This window comes from Brachycentrus maculatus, unplaced genomic scaffold, assembly GCF_059751285.1.
Source record: "Brachycentrus maculatus isolate JH-2025_06_01 unplaced genomic scaffold, ASM5975128v1 h1tg000126l, whole genome shotgun sequence".
Lineage (NCBI taxonomy): Eukaryota > Metazoa > Arthropoda > Insecta > Trichoptera > Brachycentridae > Brachycentrus > Brachycentrus maculatus.
The window spans coordinates 1116718-1138604 of record NW_028280879.1 but is presented as its reverse complement, the minus strand read 5'-3'; the positions used below and the strand labels follow the sequence as shown (position 1 = coordinate 1138604).

At 30.8% G+C, this 21887-nt stretch overlaps 1 protein-coding gene across 4 annotated transcripts in view; it reads left to right on the top strand.

The window, feature by feature from the left end:
* Positions 1-21887, top strand: part of Ae2 (anion exchange protein Ae2) — a 204196-nt gene that overhangs the window by 150425 nt on the left and 31884 nt on the right. For 2 of the 4 annotated variants that reach the window (XM_088260176.1, XM_088260174.1), the window contains 2 exons: positions 18897-19083; positions 21368-21481. In XM_088260176.1, the coding sequence (XP_088116302.1) occupies positions 18897-19083; positions 21368-21481 (301 nt within the window). Of the gene's footprint in view, positions 1-18893; positions 19084-21367; positions 21482-21887 lie in introns of all 4 variants that reach the window. The other 2 variants (XM_088260175.1, XM_088260173.1) reach the window with 1 other exon arrangement.

Below are 21887 nucleotides of genomic sequence, written 5' to 3'. Positions count from 1 at the left end.
TACTTCCTGAATTTAGCATCTCACTTTTATCGTAACAACTCAGCTAATGAGGTTTCTTGTTTTTTCTACGTTGAAAATTCTTCTTATATTTTAAAAGTTAGGTTTTTCTTTCTTCTCGTCCGCCTCCGTGGTGTAATGATCAGCATGCTCGCCTACCTTTCTGGAGGTCCCGGGTTCGATTCCCAGGGGGGTTTAATAAATAAAAGTGATTTTTTCACTCTAATATTTATTCAATATTACACTGGACTGGTACCTGAAGTGAAGGGCTGATCACCTTTCCTTCATGTGTAATCGATCGAGATAACACTGCGTTTATATGAAGCAGTGCCCTATGCACCATTGGGTTGCGGTAAAGGATTTATTAGGTTTTTCTTTAGTAGAAATCTAAGTAAAGCTTTAATAAAAAAACGTAAAGAGAGCTGTCCCATTTCCAACATAATGCAATCGGGAAAAGTAGACTTCTAGTACTGGTTCCAGGACTGGTAGTAAGCAGTGTTTAGTGTCAAACATATCGCTCACTCCTTTCAACAACGTCATTTATAAAAAAAAAATTCAGGAGATCGTTTTTTAAGTTTAAGAATATAATGAAATGTATTAAAAATAAATATCAAGCCACTTTTTGAACTTTTTATTGTACACAGATCATTTTTGGTAAAACTTGAAGGTTTTTTCTCCATTTGAAAAATATTCAGTAAGTATATTTAAAAAAAATAATTAAACAATACCTTTTCTTCAAAATTCAAAAACAATACTTTCTGCCCTGTAGCGGGTAAATATTAAGTTAAAAATATGCCGCTTTTGCTGGGATATAGTACATTTTCTGGACATTCCGAAAACATGCGCAATTGAAAATTTACGATTTTTGATACATGACGTTGTTGAAAGGAGTGAGCGATATGTAAGAATACGCCGTATTTTACGTTTTCCTACATTTTACTCGGAATTATTGGAGTGGTCGACCTTAATCGTTTTTCACTCCACTGTGTCCATCGTATTTTCTTCTCTTTTCATATATATAGGGAACATCCCCATTTTCCACTCATCGCCTATCTTTTTTACTTCATGAAGTCTTGTTAGTGAAATATTTTATGCACTCAACGCTATTAAAATATTTCATGCATCTTTCAATCCTTGTTCAAAAATTCTGAGTTCTAGCTTATTTTTGAGGTTTACCGAGATTATTATTGATATTTCAAGTCTTTTTAATCCGTTTTTTTTATTATGTGTTCTTCTTCTTCTTACGCTAATCCGCGTCCAATGACGTATAGGGCCCTTCATCGTATTGACATAGTGTTACCTTGATCGTTACTTACATAAAGGCAAGGTGATCACTCCTGCGCTTTGGGAACCAGTCCAGAATAATATCAAATAAATATTAGAGTGTGAAATCACTAAGCGCCGGGTCAGGAGTCGTAATAATCATCGAGTATGTATGAGGAGATGCATGAATGTAGAAGAGGCAAAGAATGTTTGCAAAGACAGAGTAATGTGGCGTTCAATTATCTCTGCCCCCGCGGGGAAGCGGCGTGATGGTTAGTTAGTTAGTTAGTTAGAAATCACTAATTTTTATTTTCACCCCCCCTTCGGATTCAAACCCAGGACCTCCAGCACGGTAGCTAAACGCTGTAACCATTACACCACGGAGGCGGTTTTAAATAATAAAAAATATGTAGGTACCCTACTATGTAGTATTGAAAACAAAAATCTGAAAAATTCGCTTAGCTTTAAAAAAAATTAACCTAACTTATAAACTTTTAAACTTAATATACTTATTATTCTGTCTTCAAGCCAAATAATATTATGAAGTAGAACCGTAAAAGCTAATATCAACTTGTCAGTATGGTTAGAAAATTTGTGAAAGTAACTCCTTTTTAAAGATATCAAATGTCAAATTTAACTAAAACATTCATAAGGTAGAGAGTACTGTGGCTTTTCATGGTTTATTAATAACTCCTCTGAGTTCGTAAATTTAACGTTTCCTAAGTATCAAATATGTAAATATAGGTACCACTGTGAGGTTGTCGTATATTCCCGAATTATCGTCAATATGATAAAAATATTTTTGTGATTCGTCGAGTCCTGAAAATAACAGGTTTTTGAGATGTTTTCAATATTTTTCCGTACGCAATCTAATACATGTGAAAATAAATGACAATAGAATCATTTTTAGCTCTTAAATGCCAGAAGGTATTATTAAGATCCCGTAGGCTGTAATATTTTAAGAAAGTAACATTTTTCGTAAATATATTTATCGGATGTTATGAAGACGTATCAAATACCATTAATACACTGCGTGGTATAAGATAACATGTCGCTCACTCTTTTCAACAACGTCATATATCAAAAATCGTCAATTTTCAGTTGTGCGTGTTTTCATAATGCCCAAAAAATGTACCATATCTTAGCAAAAATGTCTTATTTTTAACTTAATATTTACCCGCTACAGGGCAGAAAGTGTTAATTTTTTCATTTTTAAGAAAAGGTATTGCTTTGTATTTTTTTTAATATACTCAATATTTTTCAAATGGATAAAAACATTCAGGTTTTATCTTAAATGATCTATTGCACAGTAAAAAGTTAAATATGTGGCTTGATATTTATTTTTAATACTTTTTAAACTTAAAAATGATCTCCTCAAAAATCATTTATTTATTTATTTATGACGTTGTTGAAAAAAAGAGCGTTATTTAGGTACTTCTGTGTTCCATATTTTAAAATAAATGCTTGATATAGGCTAGAAACAAGCACAAAGATGACCGCGTTTACGCGCTAAATTTATGTGACTGGCTTGGTAAGCACAGCTTTGGAGAACGCGTAAACGCGCTCAATGCACCCAACCAATTACAGTGGAATCTCTCATAACGAGAATAATTCGCTCCAGAATCTTACTCGTTAAACGAAACATTTTTTGTTTTGACTAGCGCGAAAGTCCTGACTCAAACGTGAATGTCTTTCTCTTTCTTTCTCTGTATATCGTTATGCGAAATATCTATCTATATAACTCCTTGTTTTACTGGAATTGATATTTAAGTTGTAAATCAATTAAATAAATAAAAATATACTTAAACTAATCGACCAATGAACCATTCGCGCAGTAGCCCATTTTTTCATGATTCCGGATGTTATACTATGAACATATATGTACAAGACATTATGTGTTTAGAAGAGACAACAATTGGTTAATAATAAACGAATCAACAAATACAGGAAGCGGGCGTTTTATCTCGTAAGCTAACTCGGAAGTTTTACACCCAAGATTTTATTTAATTAATAATGATAACGGCTATGCAGTCTGTGTGCTCAGACACCATTACAACCTGAAATCAAATAACAATAAATATTCGAACACCAGCAGATAACAGTCGACTGTCGCCTTACACCATATATTTCAGGATATAAATATCTACTACGCACGCGTTTGAAATTTAAATTCAAAGGAATTATAATCCATGTAAGAAATCCAAGGAGCTAGGTTCTTGAATTATACAGATACAAAACAGAACTACGAGAAATCAATTTCACGAAGTTATTTGTGTATGGTATGCATGGCATGTTACATTGTTAATATATTTATCACACACGATTCATGCAGTTATTTCCTTAGAAGGTCAATTTAGTTGGAACATTGGTACATAACGTATGAATCTTTCATATTATTTTTTGACACCTCATCAAAGATGAAGAAGAATATGGAAGTCTGGGCATTTACGGGGCTGACGACCGTCATAGGCTGGTTTGAGTGATCACTTTACACACGTGTAACATTCACCAATTCTACCCATTATTGACAACCACATTACTCAAATTCTTGGAAGTTATATATATATATATATATATATATATATATATATATATATATATATATATATATATACATATATATATATATATATATATATATATATATATATATATATATACATATATATATATATATATATATATATATATATATATATATATATATATATATATATATATATATATATATATATGAACTAATTTAGAAACATTGTTCTTGAATCAATAAAACTTCACTAGAGACATCTATTGGTGAGATGAGAAGAAGCTTTTTATTGAGTAGAAACTCTTTTATTCTTTTTCACAAAAATACTTCAACTTCACACTTTTTCTTTGTGCCTAAGCGGCTCATTATTAAAAATAGGTATCAAATTGTGGTAGAGTGAGGGCTTACGAATGATAAAATAGTTTTTTTTCTTTGTATTATTTTTTTGAGTGTGTGTGTTTGTGTGTGGGTTTTTTTTTCCATTAACATGCATATATGTACACTTTACGTACATCTTAAAGCTTTTTATACGTCATGTAGTGTAGTGGTCAGCATGTTAAGCTATCACGCTGCAAGTAGCAAGTTCAATTTCAAGAGGGTCAAAAAAATGTAAGTAATGTTTCAATCTTTTATTTATACACCTGAAGCGCGAGACTAATTATGTATTTCTTCATTGGTTCACAAATTTAACGGTCAGGACTGTTTATAAACAATGCAGTGCTCTATTTCAATGCCATATGGAAAAACCCTGAGATGAAGATCGGCAGCAATATTAAGATTTACAAAACTTGTGTCCGACCCATCATAACGTATGGGATCGAAAGTAGAGCGGACACCGTTGCCACAAAAAACGCGCTTAGAGTGTCAGAAATGAAGACTCTAAGAAGCATATCAGGCAAGAGTTTTCGAGATAGAATAAGAAATGCCAGGATCAGGGAAATATGCGAGATCGAAGATGTCGTTAGGTGGGGAAGGCAACGAAGGAGACAATGGTATGCGCATGTGAGGAGAATGGAACCATCCAGACTCCCCCACATCGCACTGTACGGCCAACTTCGTGGTAGACGACTCCCGGGCAGACCACCAAAGAGATGGGTCGATAGCTGGGAATCGACATCGCAGGAGGCTAATCCCTCTTAAAAACAGGCCACAAGGCCTACAACAAGATAAAGAAGAAGAAGTGTTTTGAATATTGAAAGAATACACTTTGTGGATCACATTGATATATTATTTCGAGAAATAAAAATACTTTGTGTTCTGATCCACTCATATTTTTATTAACCAACTAGTTTCGGCAACAACCTGTTGCCCTCTTCATGGTTACATTTATTACATTTATTAAGAAGAAGTGCTCTATTCACCATAAAGTATGGACAAGGGTTAGAAGAAAATACATATTTCATCCAAATCTTCTTGTTGAATCATCCGATTGATTTTCTTCTTTCATGGTCAGTCTCCTCCTCTCTCCATCGGAGATAATTTGGTCCATGTAGGTTAAAGGGAGTCATCCTCTGTAGTTTGTGCCTTCGCCTTGCTTAGGAATAATTCGATTGCTGATAAGCTAATAACGCTATTCCGGGCACAATTTTCTCGCTTATTTATAGCTTATTATATATTTGGTATAACATTAAAAACTTATATTATTTATTGATTCGACATTACCTTTGTGGAATGAAATGTTGATTTTTTTTTTAAAACTGTTTTAATTTTTACCAGAAGATGAAAATATCTGTAAGTTTTCGAAACTAGTCGTTTATATCAATAAAACTCATTAAATGGTATATTCACTATTAACTAATCCAAGAAAATGTAACAAAGACCATCTCAATAGGGTTTAACTCAAAATATAACAGTTACTCATCAGTCCTCCGGTTTATTAACAAGTTCATTTTGCTGGCTTTTAATTAAATATAAGCTTCGTATGTTTTTCTATCATCCATGTTCCAGATTTCACCTCATATGCACCAGGAGAGAGACAAAGTTTAACGTCAAAATATTATATTACAAACACAAGTTTCATCACGTACAACAAACAGATTACACATTGTTTACGTGTTGAATATTTGATGGCAAGGAATTTTAAGCTTTCGCCATAAGATAAAGCTGTTCATGAGATAAGTTTGAAATTCCTTCAAGAGGCGACTTACCCTTTAGAGAAAATATAAAAATAATCAAATAACTGTTGGACATTGCAGAAACACCCTTCAAATTAATATAATGATAGATATCTCAACTTGAGCATGCCAGGACCTGCGGATATACATATATCGCTCACTCCTTTCAACAACGTCATATATCAAAAATATATACAATTTTCAGTTATGCGTGTTTTCAGAATACCCAGAAAATGTACTATATCCCAGAAAAAATGGCATATTTTTTACTTAATCTTTACCCGCTACAAGGCAGAAAGTATTGTTTTTTCATTTTGAAGAACATGTATAATTTCAGTATTTTTTTAAAATATACTGAACATTTTTCAAATGGAGAAAAAATAGTCAGGTTTTACATTAAAAGATATGTTGCACAGTAAAAAGGTCAATAAGTGCCTTTATATTTCTTTTTAATACATTTTATTATATTTTTAAACATTAAAAACGATCTCCTGAAAAATCAAGTTTTTGATATATGACGTTGTTGAAAGGAGTGAGCGATATGTTCAATAACAGCGAACGTTACACAAGTGCATAGAGTGATCACTCAACCTAACTAAATGCCAGGTCATAAGCCCGGTGATGCTCAGACTTCTATCTTCTTTTATTAAAACGATAGATGAGTTGACATACCTATCATATTTAATTATCATCCATGGGTGAATAATCCAGTGTCTAAATAAACAATAAAAAATATTAACAACATTTTGAGTATGTCCAAATACTTGGTCTCAAATCTGGATTATCTCCAATTATAGTGATTTTTCATCTCACCAATAGATGTCACTAGTGAAGTTCTAGTGATGCAAGAACAATGTTGGTTCATATACATATATAGAACTTCCGAGAATTTAAGTAGTGTGGTTGTCAATAATGGGTAGAATTAGTAAATGTTACACGTGTGTAAAGTGATCATTTAAACCAGCCTATGACGGTCGTCAGCCCCGTTAATGCCCAGACTTCCATATTCTTCTTCAACTTTGATGAGATATCAACAAAAATAAATATTTATAATAATAATAAATATGATGAAATTATACTTATTTGAGTAATAATAGTTATTTCTGTGTTCCCCTTCTCATAAGCGGATGCAAAATATTTACCATTAGGCTAGTTGATCCAACAAAACTCCAAACCGGAAGTAGATTTTTAAAACGCATGAATTATTTAACAAATTACCTTCCATTTTACTTTTGATTTTGATATATTATTCATATTTTCTATGTTTTAATAGGAGTATTAAAGAGTGATTTTTTTAAAAAGTATTTTAAATAAATCAAAGGTACATAGTGTAAATTGTAAAAGACATAGATTCTTTTGGTACGTATAAAATATGTAAGTTTTGGCATCTACAAATCTTACGACCTAGCATTGGTTGGGTTAGGTTGGGTTGATTTTTTATTATTCACTTTAAACGGTTATTTTTCACGGTAACCTTTACCATTCTGATCATAAAATAACATTTTTTATTTCAATTCATATCTGTTAAGAAATTAGTGAAATAAACAATTTTCCCTCTCTTACTAAAGGTGAGGCGTTAAAACTGGCAGTGTCGTGGAATTTACCCAGTATACAAAGTCACTTCAGCCAGTCAATGCCAGGTCGTAATCTCTGTACATGCTCAGAATTTTCTCTTCTTATAAATAGATAATTCGTTTCTATTGAAACACCTAATACATCTTAATATATATCTTGAATTAAATCAAATAAAGAATATGCGTTTCATAATTTTTTTTCATTGAGTATCAGCAAAACCGATTTATTTTTTATAATTTTATCTTAGATACCAAACAATGACTGAATCACTAAAAATTTTATATTATTTAATTAATATTACAAAATAAAGAGTTTTTTATGTTTGGATTTATTTTTGAAACGAAATTTTAAGCAAAAACTAAAATTACTTAAAAATTGTTCGAACACAGTTACAGTTAATGCGTGTAAAGTTCTGTTGGGATGTTTATTTTCATTAAAAATATGTTCCAAAAAAATTTTTACAATTCTTAAAAAAGATACACGCAGAATATAGAAAAACTATGATTACGTTCGATGCATTTAAGTTGATTTTAAATTTTACTAAACCAATGTTATTTTTAGACTGCAGTAACTGATTTCACTTTTAAAATCTTTCGTAAAAGTCAAAATTATTTTACATTTAATCGTTTTCATTCAATTACCTAGCCTCGAACTCTAATTATTTTTGGCGGTTGTTCATTTTAATTCAGGTCAATGTTCACCTTCAGTTCTGTGATATTGAGAGATGCATTATTTCGACAGCAGAAAATAAGGAAGCCAACTTAAATTAAGCTACATTGAAAACATTAAATTTATCAATTGATTCAGGTTTTAAATGTTTTATACTTTTCAGCGTAAAATTTAAAAATAAAACTCGTAAATTAAATATTATTTCTTAAAATTAATCTTCCATCACGGTTCACATTTAAATTTAATTTAAATAATTATAACAAAATGAGCCCGAAAATTCATGCGCATGAATTTAAAAATAATAAATTTGCATATTAAGTGTATAAGTATAAAATCAATCGTAATCGAGCGGAGACTTAATTTTTTTAAATAATATCAGCAATGTAAAAATACCTCTAATTTATATTTTAAGAATAAAAATAATTATTAGTATCTTTAAAGATATATTCGTTTTTAAATTCTTCATTGTAAAAGCAATCAATCAATCAATTTTTTTTCAAAGTTATGCACAACTATTTGGATTTTAGTATTTTAATTTTACTGGACCAGTGACCGTGTTTCATCTCTACCGACATCATTAGACCAGTCTTATTATATCAATAACGATTTGGTTTCACTCAACCATTGGTCTTATGCAAAGGTTTTATTTTTTTATATAAAGTTACCACAACTTTGATCCGATGCAGTTGTTTGGAACATTGTATGCGGAGAGAGGTCAGAGGTAATACATTATACGGAAAAGTAACATTGTACATTAAAGCTTAACTTGAACTTTACCACATACTTTCATTCAACAAGCAAACACGTAACGGACTAATTAAATCACGAACCTAACATAACATTCCCTCTGAAAGCTGTAATGGAAAACTCCAAGGGTGTATTTTTCTTTTAAGCATACAAACACTCGCTTTATACATAAATCCATCAAATCAATGAGAGTGGTTTTGATATTTACCAATATTGTTTTTAAATGAATTGACTAGCAGCTTCCATGATTTTTTTGTGAAAAATTGTATGTTTTTCAGTGAAATAAACAGCTCGATAGATTAATTAATTTGTTATTTTACTTATTTGTTTATTATATCCATTATTGATTAGAATGTGGGACCAATAGACTCCACATTGATTACTGCCACAAGTACTTTAAATCATAGCTATACAAATGACGAAAAGACTAACGCACACACAAAGAAAATACTTTTTTTATGTATATATTATATATAAAAATTACAATTTTTGTCAGTTTGGTTCAGTTGATCTGCGTAAATAAATAAACGATTCACTATTAAGATATAATTGATTTTTTTAATTAAATTTCATAGTTGGTAATTTGATAATCAATTATTGGACGAGTATAAAGGATAAATAGTATGTTAAAAATTAAAATATAAAAATTAATAAACAAAAATATGTACTACTGCATCTGACCCTTATCCACATCCAATGGTACATAGGAAACTGCATATATTTGATGCAATATTCATTTGATCTTTACTTGTATGAAGGCTGGGTGATAAGTAAAAAAAAACTTTAAGATAATTGCGTTCTCCCTGGGAATGAAACCTTAAACCTCTAGTATGGTAGCATCATACGGTAACTACTGCCCTATAGAAAAAGAAAAATACATACACAGGAAAAAAATTGATGATCATTCCCAAGTATAATGGTTAGAAAAGGTAATATTAGAATTGGAAAAGCAAAAAAAAATCTGATATAAAATCAGTAGTGCGGAAAACAAAAATGTGTCAATACCAATATTCACAAAAAATATAGAATTTTCCAGGAAAAAATAATGGTCTCCAAAAGTCATTATTTTTCAGTCACATTTCCCCAAATTGACGTGAACGCAAACAGGATTTTCCATAGTTAGACGGAAAAAGTTGTTCACCTAAAAAATTCCAGGATGTATTTATACAATATTTAGAATGTAGCTAAAATACTCGATTTACCCAACTTTGTGTCTACAATAAACTATGACGTAATATTCACACAAATAATAGGAAAATAAAAAATTAATAAATTAAAAAAAACTAACAATAAAAATGCTTTAATTAATAAAACTTGTCTTAATTGATGTAAACAAATAAACCGAAACTTGTATATTTACAATCACAATATGTGTTTTCAATTTGAACGACAGACTTTACGATTTTCAGTATCATAGTAAATAATTTCATGAATGCTCTTCTATTTAAAATCTAAAATGGTGTAAACACGGTTCAAAGCCTTTAAAATCTGTATCTCTCATTAATAACTGTATTGTGCCATGAAAAGAGAGTTATTCTCTGAACTACTCGCTAGTTCTTTGAGCTGCATATACATGTACTCGAATATCGAATTCCAGCTATCAAACTTTGACAACATTGATATTTAGTAATCTGTGTAGTAATTATAAAGTTCTTTGACTGAACGGGAACCATTTCAATATGATGGTTGGACGCAAATTTTTCACAAAGCTTCACACAAACCACAAAGGGCTCAAATGATTCGTTCAGTAGTTTTTTAAAGCTATAGTAATTGAAGTGAATTTAACTAACTAACTAACCATTACGCCGCTTCCCCGCAGGGGTAGGCAGAGAGAATAGAACGCCACACCACTTTGTCCTTGCAGACATTCTTCGCCTCTTCCACGTTCATGCATCTCCTCATGCACACCCGCCGATTGTTTCGACTCCTTACCTGACAAGTATCTGGCATACTTGATCGTGTCAGGTTTTTCTCGGTCTTCATCTGCTCCTTTTTACAATTACATTTGCCTCGTAAATTAGTTTTACCGTTCTTTCTTCATTGATTCGTTCTACATGTCCAAACCATCTCATCACACCTTTGGAGTGAATTTTAGTACATTTGATATCGTCAAACTGTGGGTAAAAAAGTAACGGGTCAATTTCTTGTCAGTTGCTTATTATAATTGGTGGTCAATGGTTGTCTAAGCTCACAACATCACATTGACGTTATTTTTAGTATTGACTTTTTGTTAAATAACAAATAATAAATAACTAATTTGATTTTTTAGGTATAAAAAAAAAACTCTCTAATGAGATCAATTTTGAGTATGTTAAAATTGAACACGACGACTTCCCTAAAAAATGTCATTTCATAACTTAACGCATTCAAACAAAATTACCCTATTTACTTAACTTTATTTTAAAATTACTTTATTTTAAAACGAACATTTATATGCATGATTAACTCTCGTATCTTTTAAATTAATTTAATATTTTGTCTATTAAAAAATATGAACAAATTTAATGTTTCTATAATGTGAAATTAAAACTTAAATATTGTTAATTATTTTTTCAAAATATTCATTGATACTTTTCAAATATCGGTATTCAAATTTAATGATTTTTCAACGATTTTAATAATTAAAAAATATGTACTCCAAAAATAAGTGTTAAAAATATTAAAATTCATTTACTCAGTGTAAAACAATATTTAGTAACGGATTAAAAAATTAAAACAGTTTCTGTTTGTAGTGAATTCTTGTTCAAAAACAATCCCCAAAACCAACTGACGTTTAATAATTTATTTGACGTTTAGATTTATAACAGTTACATTATTCTGTGGTATGAATCTGACGTGGAACAATTATACCATGAATACCGACATAATAGCTTTCAAAATTATATTACAATTTTGATGAAACCGAGTGGGTGGAAATGACATGGATTAATATAATTAGTTCCACAATCGTATCCGAAATTGTGGCTGATGATTTAATATATTTTATTATAATGAAACCCCTGGATAATCCGTATTTTATGGATTAAAATTATATTATTTTATCCACTATTCGATGTTAATTATTTTATTTATATAAATATGGCTTCGAAGTTTTGAAAAATAAAATGAAAAAAATAATGTTTCCTGATAAGCGACTTTGCCTGAACCGTAGTGGGGTAATCAAATTAAAAATCGGAAATTATGAAACGACTACTAACGTAAACGAAACGAAATATTTTTTTTCTATTAAGTACGTATAATAAATATCATTCGATAAAAATTATGAAATTTGAGTAGTATCAAAACTGAGTACAATGGTAAATATTTCAGGCTTTCATAAATTTCTTCATCTATGTTGAGATGTCAATTTAAAAAAATCTTGATATAAAAAACTCAAGCAAAAATAATAAAAAATGTGAAAAAAATTTGGACACTCATAACTAACTAACAAACTATCACACCGCCTCTCTGCAGGGGTAGCCAAAGAGAATAGAACGCCACATCAATATGTCTTTGCACACATTCTTTGCCTTACTAACCATCACGCAGGTTCCCCGCAGGGATAGGCGGAGAGAATTAAACGCCACAACGTCTGTCGTTGTCACAAAATCTTCGCCTCTTCTACATTTATACATCTTCGCATACATACATGCCGATTATTCTCTCTGTCGACTCCTGAACTGACTGCATTCAAGTTTTTAAAATACTTTATCATGCCAAAGAAGAAAACAAGATTATCAATTTCACAGTTTTTAGTAGTTGAAAACGAGTAACATTATGAATTATTTAAAATTAAAGGAATGTCTAAACAAAAGCTTAATTAATGATACGATTCGTTTTAGTATTTAACTACTCCAACCACGAAAAATTCATTAATTGATTCGGCAGTCACTTTGTGGTAAAATCTATTAATTTTTTTACAACATTTTGAGTGTGTCCAAATACTTGTACACAAAATCTGGATTATCTCCAATTACAGGAGTTATTTTCATATTATTTTTTGACATCTCATCAAAGATGAAGAAGAATATGGAAGTCTGGGCATTTACGGGGCTTACGACCGTCATAGGCTGGTTTAAGTGATCACTTTACACACGTGTAACATTCACCAATTCTACCCATTATTGACAACCGCACTACTCAAATTCTTGGAAGTTCTATATATATGAACCAATTTAGAAACCTTGTTCATGAATCACTAGAACTTCACTAGAGACATCTATTGGTGAGATGTAAAGAAGCTTTTTACTAAGCAGAAACTCTTATAGTATGTGAGATCCGAATCCTGGATTATAATCACACACATGAGAAACGCCAGAAAATACCATTTTCATTTTTATTATTAAGCTTATAATTTGACCAGATAATTTATTTACAACATTTTGAGTGTGTCCAAATACTTGTTCACAAAATCTGGATTATCTCCAATTACAGGAGTTATTTTCATATTATTTTTTGTAAAACATTAATAACAAACACGAAAAATTTATTTAAAAAATCGTTAAATTCAGCAGAAGGCGTTGATTTTTTTTACGAGGACTATTATTGTACTTTCATTCATGCATTTCATTAATAATTTAAATGCTTTAATTTAAACCGCAGTTTTCGTGTTTTAATGATCACCTCAGCCTCAAAAAGGTAAAACGTAAACAATTTGTATTTGCTTGGCCTATTTTTCCCACCCAACCTTTTGAGACCATTTTCCTTTGAAAAGCTTGAAAAGCTACAAAGCTATAACCACCGATTTGTTCAAACAACGTGAATTTTAATTACCCTTTTACCATCAATTGTATTTTTTTTAAAACAAATAGAAATTAACGTTAAATTTTAGTTTATTACACTTATAAACAGAATTTATCCCTAATGTGATAATTATTATAAATATTTTAAGTATTAAAAAAAAGATGTCCCTAAAATATATTAATATATTTCATTAATTTATTCATATGGTCATCATACACATAATTACAAATTATTATTTTATTTATTATTTCGGCATTTACTTTGTGGTAAGACATGTTAAAATGATTAAATAAACACTTATTTTAATACCACTTGAGTTTATTAATGACTACTAGTTTTGGAAGCTAAACTTCCATCGTCAGGTCTGATAATAACTAAAATAAAAAAACTGTTCTATAAACAAGGAGAGGGGCAAGTTGTGGGGAGGGGGTTAGTCAATGGGGCGAAGTTTGAAAATAAAGGAAAAATGGAAAGCAAAGGCTTAATACGATGGAAGTTAAGCTTCCGAAACTAGTAGTCATAAATAAACCATAATATTTTATATATTTCGATGCACTTCGCATCATTTTCAAACACCATTTGAAAATGATGTAGAATGCATCGAAACACGTGTCACAATAGATTATATGAAAAAGTGATTTTCACCATGTAAAAGCATAGTTTAAAAGGGAAAGATATTACCGCAATCTGACTCCCGAATAAATTAATGAAAGAAATAAATTTCATTAATTGATTCGTCAGTCACTTTGTGGTAAAATCTATCTATTTTTTATTAATCTTTTACTTGGCAAATACCACTTTTTCTTATAATCTACTGTGACACGTGTTTCGATGCATTCCGCATCATTTTCAAACACCGTTTACCACCATACGGTGTTTGAAATAATATGGATTGCATCGAAACACATGTCACAGTAGATTTTAAGAAATACTGGTATTTAAGTAACATCAAACATCAATAAAAAATGAAATAAATAAATTTATATAAATAAATAACAGATTTTTTGAACAAGTATTTGGACACACTCAAAATGTTGAAAGAAATAAACATTAAAAATAAGTTTTTAGGAAAAATGTCAATAATATTAGAATACAACCACTCACCGAGGTTTTGTCTCCCTTTTTCAATACTTTTACGTCTCTTCATCAGGACAATCACTACAACAGCAATGAAATAAACATTTTTAAAAAAACTTACATTACACGAGTATATATTCTGCATACAAAAACCCACAGCTACCATTTACATTGCATTTGATGTATCGTCGAATTTCCGGCGCTTAGTGGTTGACGTCGTAAGTAGCGTGTTAATAAGGCAACCAGCGACTCATGATTACGACAGTTGCCGACAAAAGGCGATTCTGTTAGTAATACACATCCCCGAGAGCCTTAATCGAGTTGTCTCGTTTGCAAGGCATCAGGTTTCGCCGCCCAGGACGTGCAATCCTGACAGTTCCCATCTGAACTACGTACTGCGAACCTAACAGGATTAGAGGCTAGTGGCTGACAGGAGATCCTAAATGAGATTCAAATATGCCATATACTCCACAAAAGGGATGCCGAAATTTAATTAAGTATAATTTCTTTTATAATTGAGTAGGCAGTCACTGTGAGGAGAAGCTTTTTTTATTTTTAAGCGAAGTTTTACTCGGTTAATACCAATTTTTTTTTTAATCAATTGTGATATCGCTCACTCCTTTCAACAACGTCATAAATCAAAAAAGCTTTTCAGGATATTGTTTTTAAAGTTTAAAAATATAGTGCAATGTTTTAAAAATAAAATCAAGTCCCTTATTGAACTTTTTGATGTGCAATAGGTCTTTTTAGGTAAAACCTAAATGTTTTTTTTACCTAAATATTTATAAAAATAATTATACAATACCTTTTCTTCAAAATGCAAAAACAACACTTGATGCCGTGAAGCGGGTAAATATTAAGTTAAGTGTAGCGGGTAAATATGGAACTTCCAAGAATTTGAGTAGTGTGGTTGTCAATAATGGGTGGAATTGGTGAATGTTACACGTGTGTAAAGTGATCATTTAAACCAGCCTATGACGGTCGTCAGCCCCGTAAATGCCCAGACTTCCATATTCTTCTTCATCTTTGATGAGATGTCAAAAAAAAATTATGTATTTTTATTTACAATTTATTTCTAGGAGTATATTCATAAATATTATAAACAGTTTTGTTAAAATTTCAAGTTATATGGTCGTTTCTTCAACCTCCTTCAACTGATACCAAAAATTGATAATATTATTAATTTGGCTTAAACAGTTATCGATATTGTAAATGGGATACTAATTGCTATTTTAGATAAATTAAATGTTATCAGTATGTTGTGGTGATATATCTCCTGAATTTCCATGAGAATTATAACATTATTCCCAATTATGATTGTTATACGATATTATTAATCAACTCTAAGTAATCGGTTGGAAAAAGTGAACCAATAACAATTGGTTAAAACAAAGTTGTTTTACTTTATAAAGTTTACTTCGTATTTCTTCAAAAAGTGTCTCTTAAGACACTTTGAGTACTTTTACTCGAGTTTTCTTGTCTTAGTTTGTATACCTTTTCTCTTTTTTTGTTTTGAAATCTCCCAACTCATGATGTTTCAAGCAACTATTGCACCACATTTGGAATTCTTCTATCATTTTTCCATTTTTTCAGAGTGCACCTTTTGAGGGCATAGAGAAAAACTAAAAAAAATGTAGAATCATACAATTTTCTAACTAACTTTCCGTCATGCCGCTTCCCCGCAGGGGTAGGCAGAGAGAATCGAACGCCACACCACTCTGTCTTGGCAAACATTCTTCGCCTCTTCTACATTCATGCATCTCCTCATACATACCCAACGATTATTACGACTTCTGACCCGGCCGCTTTCAAGTATTTTACATACCTGACTGTGCCTCCTGAAGTTTTCTTCGGTCTTCATCTGCTTCTTTTTCCAACTACATTCGCCTCATAAATTTGTTTAATCGTTCTTTCCTCACTCATACGTTCCACAGGTCCAAACCATCTCAACACACCTTTCTTAATTTTATCGATAATGCTCATCTCAGCTTTGCATTCATTCCTTATTTCATCATTCGAACATCTATCAAACATCGTTTTGCCACACATTCGTCTGAGGGATAGCATTTCACTGCATTCAGTCTGCTTTCATCCTTCTTTTGTCAACTCCATGTTTCACTTCCATACATAAGGATTGGAACCAGAACTCCGTTGTGTACTGCCAGTTTAGCTTTCGCTGATAGATTTTTATTTGGTAAAACTGATTTTAGTGCACCCCAGCATTCTCAGCATTTGTACAATTTTCATGCACAGATATCACAATATTATAATATCGGTAACTTTCTGGGCCAAATTTTTATTTTTTTCTACTCCAGAAAGTCAATGATAACATTCCTTTCATTTTCATTGCATTGCTTCCATTGTACAAGGATAAGAAATATTTTAATGAAATTTTATTTATTCACATCATTTTGACTGTGTCCAAATACTTGTTCACAAAATCTGTAAATGCCCAGACATCCATATTATTCTTCATCTTTGATGAGATGGCAAAAAATAATATGAAAATAACTCCTGTAATTGGAGATAATCCAGATTTGGTGAACAAGTATTCGGACACACTCAAAATGCTGTGAATAAATTATCTGGTCAAATTATAAGCTTAAATAACAAAAATGAAAATGATATTTTCTGGCGTTTCTTATGTGTGTGATTACAATCCAGGATTCGGACCTTACATAATGATAAAAGAGTTTCTGCTAAAAAAAAAAGCTTCTTTTCATCTCACCGATAGATGAGTCTCTAGGAAAGTTCTAGTGATTCAAGAACAATGTTTCAAAATTCATATATATGGAACTTCCAAGAATTTGAGAAGTGAAGTTGTCTATAATGGGTAGAATTGGTGAGCTAAGCCAGCCTATGACGGTCGTCAGCCCCGTAAATGCCCAAACTTCCATATTCTTCTTCATCATTGATGAGATGTAAAAAATAATATGTTATTTATTATTAGTTAATTCTTCTTTTATCATTGTACATATTATGTTGGTCACAGACCCATAATATTTATTTTCAATGAATATTTATATTTTACCGTACTCAGCTCCTATTTCCAGCTACTTTCACCTGATAAATTTGTTTCACCATTCTTTCCTCACTCATTTGCTAAGCATGTACAAATCATCTCAATAAACCTTTCTTAATTTCCTCGATACTGCTCATCTCAACCTTATTCATAATCAGCATTCTTTCCTTAATTCACCATTTGAACATCTATCACATATCGTTTTGTCACACATCTGAGTAATTGCATTTTGACTAAATTAAGTCTATTTTATCCGTCCTGTTTTGCCAACTCTAAGCTTTCATTCATTCATTCAAACTCTAATCCGCACCCCAATGGTGCATAGGGCACTGCATTATATAAACGCAGTGTTATCTTGATCGTTTACACATGAAAGAAAGGTGATTAGCCTTCCGTTTCCGGTACCATCCCAAGGTAATATTGAATAAATAAAAGAGTGAAAAGATTTATTGACCCTCCCTGGGAATCGAACCTGGAGCCTCCAGTACGGTAGCCGAGCGTGCTGACCATTACACTACGAAGGCGGAGGCATTACTCTATGTTTTACTTTAGGGTTGATACCAGGATATCATTCTGTACTGCCAGTTAAGCTTTTTCTTTTTTCTCAAAACCTTAATCTCAATCCAATGGTGCATAGGGCACTGCATCGTATAAATGCAGTAATATCTTGATCATTTAATAACACACGAAGGAAAGGTGATCAGCCCTCCGCTTCAGGTACCAGTCATAGGATATATTGAATAAATAATAAAGTGAATAAATCACATATATCTATTTGATCCCCTTTGAGAATCGAACCGGGGACCGCCAGAATGGTTGCCGAGTGCGCTGACCATTACACTACGGAGGAGGACAAGCTTAGTTAGCTGTTGTTATTTTCGGCAAATTTATCTGCCTTTACTTATTTATTTTTTACAAAAATGTTAATAAAATTAGTATATAACCACTCACTAAAATTTTCATGTCTACCGGTTTCGAGACGTACCCGTCTCTTCGTCAGGACATTCACTACTACAGCATGCAAACAATACCACCCTTCAACACCATAGCACCATTTACACACTTAAAACTGTCTTCTATCTGCCTTCATTAACAATACTGAACGCAATAAATACACAGGTTTAAGAACACTTTATCCATAAGGACCTGAAACTGAAACTAACAAATTGATTTTTCCCAGCAGGAGATCCAACCAACATCATCGGGGGACTAGGAAGCTCTCCTTGCAAGAAGAACCGCAGTGGAAGAGGGAAGGTCGAAGGGTTTCAGTTCAGCCGGAAGACGAGGCGCTGAATGAAGTAGACTTGGACGAGCTGGACAGCCATCGATCTGATGACCCCCGAGGCCTAAGGAGGTCCAAAATTCATAAGGTACAAATATATATTTTTTTCATCTCAAGATAGCTGAAGAAGAATATGGAAGTCTCAGTATTTACCAAGTTCATGACCTGTCCTGTTATAACACCTTTAGAATGTCTCTTACATCGTTTAGTAGAATATGAATATATGTACCTACCAATGACGTATGTGCGTGATATCATCGTATCACTCTTTTAAGTTCTGTTTTTTAAATTCCTTAAATTAAATTTATTTTTTTATATCTTTTATTCAACAACACTTTTAAAATAATAATAAAATGCTCTAAATAATGAACATAAATATGAAAACAAATACGAAAAATACGGGCATTTACGGGACTAACGACCGTCATAGGCTAATTTAAGTTATCGCTTTACACAGATGTAACATTCACCAATTCAACAAGTTCTATGTATATATATATATATATATATATATATATATATATATATATATATATATATATATATATATATATATATATATATATATATATATATATATATATATATATATATATATATATATAAATATATATATATATATATATATATTTATATATATATACATATATATATATATATATATATATATATATATATATATATATATATATATATATATATATATATATATATATATATATATATATATAAATATATATATATATTTATATATATATATATATATATATATATATATATATATATATATATATATATATATATATATATATATATATATATATATATATATATATATATATATTTATATATATGTATATATATATATATATATATATATATATATATATATATATATATATATATATTATATATATATATATATATATATATATATAATATATATATATATATATATATATATATATATATATATATATATATATATATATATATATATATATATATTATATATATATATATAAATATATTTATAAATATATGATCCAATTTTGATACATTTTACAAGAATCACTAGAATTTTTACAACAGACATCTATTGGTGAGATGAAGAAGCTTTTTTATTAGCAGAAACACTTATATTTGTATGTGAGGTCCGAATCCTGGATTATAATCACATACAAGTATTTGGACTCACTCAAAATGTTCATATTTTAATCTATACTTAAATTCACAGAAAATTGCAAAAAATATTTAACTAGCTAACTTACCATAAAATAATAAGTATAAAAGTGTTATGTTGTTATGACTACTTTCGGAAGCTACAGATATATATAAAGTTTCATCCACATTTTTGGGTATGTCCAAATCCTTGATCCTAAATCTGGGTTTTGCACAGGAGATATTTTAAAAGTCAATTATGTTTTTATGTGATAACAAAAAGTTTTTTAAACCAACCATAAATACAGTCATTAACTCAAACATGAAGCAATATGAGATTTATGATATTTGTATGAGTTCCAAAAATTTTAACTTACATGAACTGTATCACGAGTTTTGATAATTTATCTAGGGGTTCCGAAAATTTACTAGTGGTTGTCAATCATGGGTAGAATGGTGAATTTATAATAAATGAAACCCTTATCCGCACCCCAATGGTGCATAAGGCACTGCGTCATATAACGCAGTGTTATCTTGATCGTTTACACATGAAGGAAAGGTGATCAGCCCTCCGCTTCAGGTACCAGTCCAGGGTAATATTGAATAAATATGACTGTGAAAAAATCACTTATATTTATTTGACTCCCCCCTAGGAATCGAACCCGGGACCTCCAGAACGGTAGCCGAGCGTGCTAACCATTACACTACGGAGGCGGACTTATAAGCGAAATTATAACTTGGACACATTTTAATATTCATATTATTTTTTGACATTTCATCGAAGATGAAGATGAATATGGAAGTCTGGGCATTTATGGGGCTGACGACCGTCCAATCACTTAACACACGTGTGACATTCACCAATTCTACCCACTATTGACAACCACACTACTCAAATTCTCGGATGTTCTATATATGAACCAATTTTTGAAACATTATTCTTGAATCACTAGAACTTCACTAGAGACATCTATTGGTGAGATGAAAAGAAGCTTTTTATTGAGCAGTAACTCTTTTATTGGTATGTGAGGTTCGAATCCTGGATTATAATCACACACTTGCGAAACGATAGAAAATATCATTTTCATTTTTATTACTGAAGCCATATTCTTCTTTATCAATGTTGAAATGAAAAAAAAACAGTTGTTTTTTTTTGTATTTCGTTTATTGTTATTTTATTTTATTTCATGTTTATTTTTTGTTGGTTTTAGACATCGGCAAGTGGTGCATTCGTCCGTATCGGGCGCAAAGGTGGTGACAGCAATCTCCAAACTTTGCTGACACCAAACACTCTAAGGAAGATGTACGACCACAGCCCACACGCGGTAAGTTTAAAATAAAATCCACCACAATTTTACCACCTTTTTTATAAAATAAAATTCCACCACATTTTAAACTTTTTCATAGTCAGTTCAAGAAATCATACTCGTACACACAATGAACTTACTGGATTTTAATTAATGGGAATTGTAGTATTAAAAAATCGCTTGTAGAATATTGAAATTTGGACGTCTGGTTTGTATATAGAATTAAAAATGTGTTTATATATACAGATGGCACTTTTGTGACTGATTGGCTTACATATCCTAAAAAACCTTATTTTTAGCATACTAATTTCTGGTAATACCACAACCCAGACAATAAAAAGGTATCCCAACCATTTCGTGTTGTATAAAATAATAATAAAAAAATGTTAATATTATTGAACATGCAATACACTACAGAGTTTTT